This window comes from Alligator sinensis, unplaced genomic scaffold (assembly GCF_000455745.1).
Source record: "Alligator sinensis unplaced genomic scaffold, ASM45574v1 scaffold240_1, whole genome shotgun sequence".
Lineage (NCBI taxonomy): Eukaryota > Metazoa > Chordata > Crocodylia > Alligatoridae > Alligator > Alligator sinensis.
In genome coordinates this window covers 1,350,092-1,357,609 of record NW_005841902.1, presented here as the reverse complement: position 1 = coordinate 1,357,609, position 7,518 = coordinate 1,350,092, and the positions used below count along the sequence as shown (strand labels likewise).

Here is a 7,518-nt window from a genome sequence, read left to right as displayed (position 1 = left end):
CTCTAGGGACCTAGGAGAAAAGAGGGACAAAAAGGGGATTACTGTCTGGAGGGAAGATAACCCTAGACCTGGCCCTGAGTGTCAAGGGAAGGATTCAAACTGGGGAGCAGCAAGCTTGGGACCCGTGCAGAGAACGGGGCAAGCGGCCGGGATAGAGTGCCCAGAACCAGGGGACAGAAGCCCGGCGATGACAACTGAGAATAGCAGGCGTGGAACATCTGGTGTGGATAGGGCAGGGGATGGGGATGGTGGAGCCCTATCCACCATCCCCATCCCCACCATCCCCATCTCCTATGAAGAGGAGCTGAATCCTTGAGTTAACAGCCATCTTGTCTCCTAGGAGTATTTCTATTTTTCCTCCTTTCCATCAAAGTCATGGCAGGCGAGCTCTAAAGAACAACCAATACTAGCAAGAGACAATGACTCAACTCCAGGGGATATGGCATTGACCTTCACCCCCAAAAAAACTCAATGACTTGTAGTCCAGAATCATGTAACACTGGAAAATTGGGAATTAAACTGGAAGGTTATACAAACACTGTATAAACCTCTAACAACCTAGGCCAAGTAGCTTTCTGGAGATTGATAGAAAAGGCAGACTTATACCATAGTGTGTACACTAGGGCTGTGCAAACCAGACCCTATTCAATTCGGATCCAGCCCAAATCAGGGACAGTGATTCGATTTGTTGATTTGGATCACTGTCCCTGATTCGATTCGGCTGAGTCTGAATCTGAAGATTTGATCCTGATTCAGAGAATAAGCGATTCGGACATAGACGCAGCTTTAAAAGATTTTTCTACGTATTTTGAGGTAGCAGGCACGGCTCGTGATTGCTGCAATGCTGGGGCGCATGGAGCGTCCCACAGCAGTGCAGGGGGGCCCTCCATGTGGTTGGTGGCAAACCTGGAAGTGGACCAGAAGTACTTCTGGCTTACTTCTGGGTCTCCCAGGGAATGCACTGGGGGGCCCCCCCAAGCCCAGCGATCAGCCACAGGGGGATCCCAGATGCCCCCCCAGACCCAGAAGGCACCAGTCACTGAGCTGGGGAGGAGACAGGGGGGCCCCCCAGCACGCTCCCCGGCAGATCCGGAACTGGACTAGAAGTGCTTCTGGTCCACTTCCAGGTCTGCTGCCAAGCACACTGGGGAGCCCCCTGTGCTTCTGTGTGATGCTCCATGCACCCCAGCATCACAGCGTTCACAAACCCCTGCTACCTAGAGGTATGTAGAAAAAACATTTAAAGCTGTGCCTATGTCTGAATTGCCGAATCTTTCCGAATCGATTCAGAGGGTTCGGATTTGATTCAGAGAGCTGAAGGGTCCTCTGATTCTATTCGGATTCGGAGATTCTGTCACTGAATCAGGCCGAATCTCCACCAAATTGAATCAGGGAACACAGCTTTGCACAGCCCTAGTATACACCATGTGTGTACAACCATGGTGTACAGCAGGAACAGTGCAGAGGTGCATCACCCAACAGATGTGATATGAGACAATATACTTAATACAGGTTCTAGAGAAGCAGCAGGCAATTATTTTTGCCCAGGGCCACATAGGCAGTTCTGGAGAGCTGCTATGGGCCAGTCAGCACCCCTTCTCCCCCCACCCAACAGCTCAGAGCCCATTTACCACCACCAACAGCACATAGGCCCCCGGCCCACCCCACCTTTCTAGGCAGCCCAGGCAGTGGAGGCAGATCCTTCTGGCTGCCACCACCACTGGCCCAAGCACCACAGTACTGGCAGCGACCCACAAGCACAACCCTGACCCTGGCCTACCCTGTCCCCACTCCGGACCCGGCCCAGCAGAGCGGGTCAGATCCAGACCAGCCAGAACCCACATACAGCCCCTACCCATCCTGCGCCTGCTCCAAACTCACCTGCCTGTGCTGAGCAATAGTAGCAGCAGCAGCCGCCAGGCCCCTCCCCCTCGCTGCTGCCAGATGCTTCTTGCTGTAGCTGCCTGGAGCCCAACCCTGGACTACCCTACCACTCCTCTCCGCTGCTGTCTCCAGGCCACCCAGCAGGGCAGCGGTGGCAATGGAGAGGAGCTGCAAGGCAGGTCAGGTGAAGGCTCCAGGCATCTGCAGCAAGAAGTGCCTAGCAGTGGTGAGGGGCCGCTTTTCCCCCCACTGAGCAGCAGCTTCTGCCTGGCTGCTGCTGCTGCTCAGTGTGGGTAGGCAAGTCCAGAGCAGTCCCAGGGCAGGTTGGGGCAGGGCTGTGTACGTGGGTCCGGATGGTCCAAAGCTGGTCTGCCCTCCTAAGCTGAGTCTGGAGTGGGCACAGGGCAGGCCGGGGTCAGGGCTCTGTGTGTGGGTCTCTGCCAGTACCACGGGGCTGGGGCCAGTGGCAGCATCAGCCAGAAGGAGCTGCCACTGCCTGGGCTGCCTAGAAAAGCAATCTAGCTGTGGAGCTGCCCCCGCCCTGCTGTGTGCCCACAGAGTGGCAGGGCGCACCACAGGATGGATGGTACTTGGGCCAGGCGAGAGCAAAGGACCTGCCATGGGCCGGACAAAGTCCCTCCATGGGTCGAATGTGGCTTGTTGGCTGTATTTTGCCCATCCCTGCTCTAGAGCAACCCTTTGAGTGAGCTGTCTGTGCTCCTCTATGCCTAAGCATTTTCTTCCTACTTTGGGCAGGCTTGTGCCAAAAATGGCACAGGCCCTGAGATCCCAGGGACTCCCACTGTGTTTGACTCCTCAAAGAATCTGGGTAGGCCTGATATATATGACTAACCAAAAGTTGTTGTTTTTGTGAAAACTGGAAGTTATTTTCAGTTTTATATTAAACCTAGAAATCAGAGAGTTTGGTATTCATTCAAAAAGATTTAAACACACAAACAACTGTATATATTTTTTAATGAAGTAGTATAATAAGTTGACCAGAGGCAAGTGAGAACAAAAACACTGCACCAAACATCCCCAACCTTTGGGACAGCACTTGACATCCAAATCTGAATCTGGTTTTTGCAAATGCCTTCCATCTTTATAGGCTGAAACAAAACCACAGAAACACAGAACAGAACCCCTTCCTCCCAACACCAGGATATGTGAAGATCCAGCATTCCCAGAACCAAGCAGGGATACTCCACAGAATGAACAAGGTCTTCCAATCAAATAAGAATCTTCCCTCCACCGTCAATCCCCTCCCTTCCCCTCTGTGCTCAGTGACACATTCCCTCCCTTCCATTCTTCCCTCTTCTTTCACCTGCCACTACCGCTGTCTCCAGCTACCCCAAGGGCACAGAAGGGAGGCTCCAGAGCTGCTCCTGACCTGCTCCGGCTGGGCTGAGCGGGGAGCTAGAATTGGCCAGAGACAGCAGTGGCAGTGGGTGTGGTCCCTTCCCCTATGCCTGCTCCCGGCCTAGTAGAAGACACCAGGAGGAACTTGCTTGTTGATGTTGCTGTCCCTGGCTGAGCCCAGTTCACAATGGAGCTTGGCTGGAGCAGGGCAGGAGCATCTATGAAATCCTCCTGCGCCCGTGTCAGCATGGAAAGCAGCGGGGAAAGCAGCAAGGGAGGGGGAGAAATGGGAGGGGATAGGGTGTACCATAAAGGTAAATGAGGGGCAGAATTCTTACTTCCTTCAAGGAATTAAAAATTAGCCCCTGACTGCTGTCCCCACAGTGTTGACTGAAGGGGGGGGATGTGTCTGTGCCACTGCACCCCCTCTGGGTCCACCCTTGCCTGCATCCATTTATGGCTTTTCTGATGCTTGCAAAATACATCATGATTTTTGAGCATCATAATCATGCAAGAGGATTCTGGTACTTGTTCTGTTTTTCACAGAAAGGGAATGGAAAGCCACATGCTGATTTCTGGAGTAAGGCTTGCCTGCAGGTGGAAAATTGACCCGTGTATACCAGAATAAGCATGATGATAAACTTCTAAGCTCTGACAAGCTCTTACTTTGTTATAAGAATTGTTCAAAATGCAGTGGTTTTACTTTAAAGGTCCCATGAAAACATTTTCCTGCAGAGCTATCTTGACACAGGCTTTAGAAAGGAAATGAATAAGAGGAACTTGATAGAAGGTTATTATAAAACAGCAATGGTTTAGAGCAGTGGTTCACACACCTTTTCTGGAGCAACCTTTCTGTCAACTCTCAATATATCTCACAGACCATGATGAACACCTGTCATCAAACTTTTAATTGAAAACACTAAAAGGGTGCACAGGATTTGGTGTGATCTGAAGAGCACTTAATATGTGGTCGCAAACCACCAATACTCAATGGGCTACAATTTGTGATCCGCTGGTTCAGAGAACATAGATCAGGAACTTTGATAATGAAGTAAACAAGGGCCCCCTCTACAAGTTACACTTAAGGCATGATTAACTAGGTATTCATGCCTTAAGTTGTGCCCAGCTACACATTCAGCCAATTAATGGCATAAAACAAACAATAAGTGACAAAAGTTATTCTACAAAAAATGTGAAATAACTTTGTAGCTTGTTCTAATCATGCCATTAATTAAACATGTGGCCAGATGCCCCCCTGTGGCTGGGAGCCCCATTAATTGAGGGGCTTTCAGCCACAGGGGTGCACACGAGGGGTGCACTGATAGACATTTTGGGGGCCGATACTAATAGCTGATTCGTAAGGAGGCATATCGGCCAACACAGATCTGATTTCCGATACAGCTGACTCTAGATGGTAAGTCTGTTGGGGTGAAAGGGGACGGTGAGGGAAGGGGTGTGGGGGGAGCAGATCAATGCCCCCCGCATTGAGGGAATGGGGCTGGGGCTGCCCAGCCCGGGTGGGGCAGGTGCGGGACGGAGCCAGGGCTCATCCAGGGGCCGCAGGGAGTTGGGGGTGGCTCCCACCATTGTGCACTGTTCATCTGGCGGCTCCCGCTGCTTGTCTGAAAGGGCACAGGGTGGGGGGTGGGGGTGTGCCCCCGGATCCGCGTGGGGCGGGGTGGAGCAGGGTGGGCTGCAGCTGTGGGCTAGAGCCAAGCGGTGGGAGCAGTGGTGGGATGAGCCGCCAGACAAGCAACGCACAGTGGCAGGAGCCACCCCCCACCCCGACAAGTCACAGCTCCATCCTGCATTCACCCCATCCAGACAGCGCCTACCCTAGCCCCTGCCCCACTCCCTCCCTCACCGTGGGGCATTGATCTGACCCCCCCATGCCCCTTCCCTCCCCCCTCCCCTTCCACCAGCTGGACTTACCGGCTGGACACAGCTCTCCAAACTGCTGGGCTTGTGCTCCTCGCTGCCTGTGTGCTGCAACTGCGTGCATACACAAGCATTTATTGGCCAAATTATTGGCCACTTCAGGTCAATTTCCGATATAGTCAATTTTCTTTATATCGGTGCCAATCTGATATCGGACTGATGTATTGGTGCACCTTTAGTGCACACCCACTTCCAGCCCCTTTGCCTGCATGTGTAGAGGGGCCCTAAAAGGTAGGAAATTCAAAGACAATAAAAGGAAATACTTCATATAAGAAAGCCGGGTCAAATCACGTGATTAAACTGAGGAATTCACTGCCACAGGAAGTCACTGGCATCAAGAACTTAAGATTCAAAAGAGGATGGGATATTTATACGGATATCAAGCAGTAACACAACAAAAATTTGGAAGGGCCATTCATCATTGTGTTTCGGGGTATAAGCCAATCTCTAAATAGGACTCATTCTCATTTCTAAAAAGTCACAGGAAAAGGCAGTCCTACATTTGCCTACCATCCTCTCAAACATCTGGTGGTGGTCACAATCAGATTCAGTTCTGAACTATACGGATCTTACAGTTCCATAGTGTCACATGGCAATTCCTATATTCCACCTGGGTTTACTTTTTTTTCCCCTGGATTTTGAAGCGCAAATGTCAGACATCCAGTCAATCTGTCCAGATCTACCCAGTTCCATTTCAGAGCCTTCTGAAATTTTGCTTGTCTTTTTAATGGAACAACACCTCGTACATGTCTCTTATTAACCACTTTCTTCTCCTATGGCATAATCTAAAAAATCCTAAAACAGAGGAGGATCCAGAAGCCAGGCTTTTTTTTTTCCTACCTAAATCCTAAAGGGTTTAATTTAGTAGGCTGCTATCCTGAGGATTCACAGCAGCCTAACACACAAAATGCAATGCAAAATGGCAGTTGTCATCTGGCTATGGGTTATTCTTGGAAAAAGGGCTGTTCCAAAAACAAATCAGTTTAGCTTCGCTACACCCCCAGTGATATAAGCAAATATTTATCATCTGTATTTTCAGATAAGGAAAGTTTCATTGTTAAGAAGTTACATTATTAACCCACATTGACAGCAGAAATAAGACCCCAACGCATATCCACATTAACTACATCATTAGCAAATGATTGGGCAAATTTGTTTTGAATTTAGAGTTCAAAGACAGAAAAAGGCTTTTAGCTATAATGCATGCATGGCATACTATGGACACCAACATTTGTGTGCCAGTGACACATTATTACATAGTGATAACTTTCAATTTGCACTCATTTTTCTCTGCTTCATTTAGCTCACATTAGTATCACTTGTTGTGCAGTCAGCATTGATAAAATCTTCAGAAGGGGACTTTGACACCAAAGTACATATTGTTCCAGAAAAGAAATGGATTTACCTTTCTTATCTCTTTCATGATCTTCCATATTACAGGGTCTAATTAGGCAAGATATTTCTGTTTAAACATCAAGTTTCTCTCTCTCAGCCTCCCTCTTCCTTTTATTTTGTCCAGCCACAGATAATCCATTTGTAATATCACAATTATGATAGGAAACTGATGTCACAAAGGCCGGCAGTTTAATTGGAAGTATTAGGCAGAAAGAACTGGTAAGAGGGAAAACTCTCTTTTCAAAATATACTGGGCCATATCCTGAGTTCTTCATTCAGTTTCATTCATTCCTTACACGAGCAACTCTCAGGGTCAAATTCAACATTACCCTGTGCTTTGTTTACCTATTTCAGCTACTGCAGAGTGGATGAGATCTATTCTGATTCAACAGTATTAAATATGCTAGCATAAATGAGTACATGAGATGCAGAATAGTGGGTGAACTGAACCCCTTGGTTTTCAAAGGGTGCTTTGTCTGATGGAAATTGAGCAAGGACTTCTGGACTTTCAGTATCAAGCAGAATACAGAAAATCATAGCTAGCCAATGCCTTTGGACATATGGTTCAATACTGTTTAGTGCTGTAGGTTAGCTGTGCAGCAAAAAAGTCCCACAAAAACACTCTTTGTGTATGAAAAGTTCTGAGTCTATGACGTGTCTACAATTTCAGTTGAGGTAGATTTTTTCTCATTTCAAATACATTCCTTAATTTTTTTTCCCCCTCTTTTTTAAAAACTTTACAGCAGAGCTAGGCCAGCTTCTATCTTCACTGCTTTTCATGTCATTCATTTCTGCTAGCTCTTTGAATCAAGCAGTGTGTTTTCTTCATCAGGTGGCTGCTTAGGCTTGATGTTTCCTCTTAAGGTTAAAAATGAGTATCTCAGTCCTCCTGCCATACTAAAGAAGAAAGAACAAACACAATGTCAGGGGTATTTGCTGTGG

At 48.4% G+C, this 7,518-nt stretch overlaps 1 protein-coding gene across 1 annotated transcript in view; it reads right to left on the bottom strand.

Annotated features, from left to right (window-relative positions):
- Positions 1-5,241: 5,241 nt before the first annotated feature.
- The window catches only part of SLC35D2 (solute carrier family 35 member D2), a 34,355-nt gene continuing 32,078 nt past the window's right edge, over positions 5,242-7,518 (bottom strand). The window contains exon 13 of the mRNA XM_006018468.3: positions 5,242-7,473. Coding sequence (XP_006018530.1) covers positions 7,371-7,473 — 103 coding nt within the window. The 3' untranslated portion in view covers positions 5,242-7,370. The remainder of the gene's footprint in view (positions 7,474-7,518) is intronic.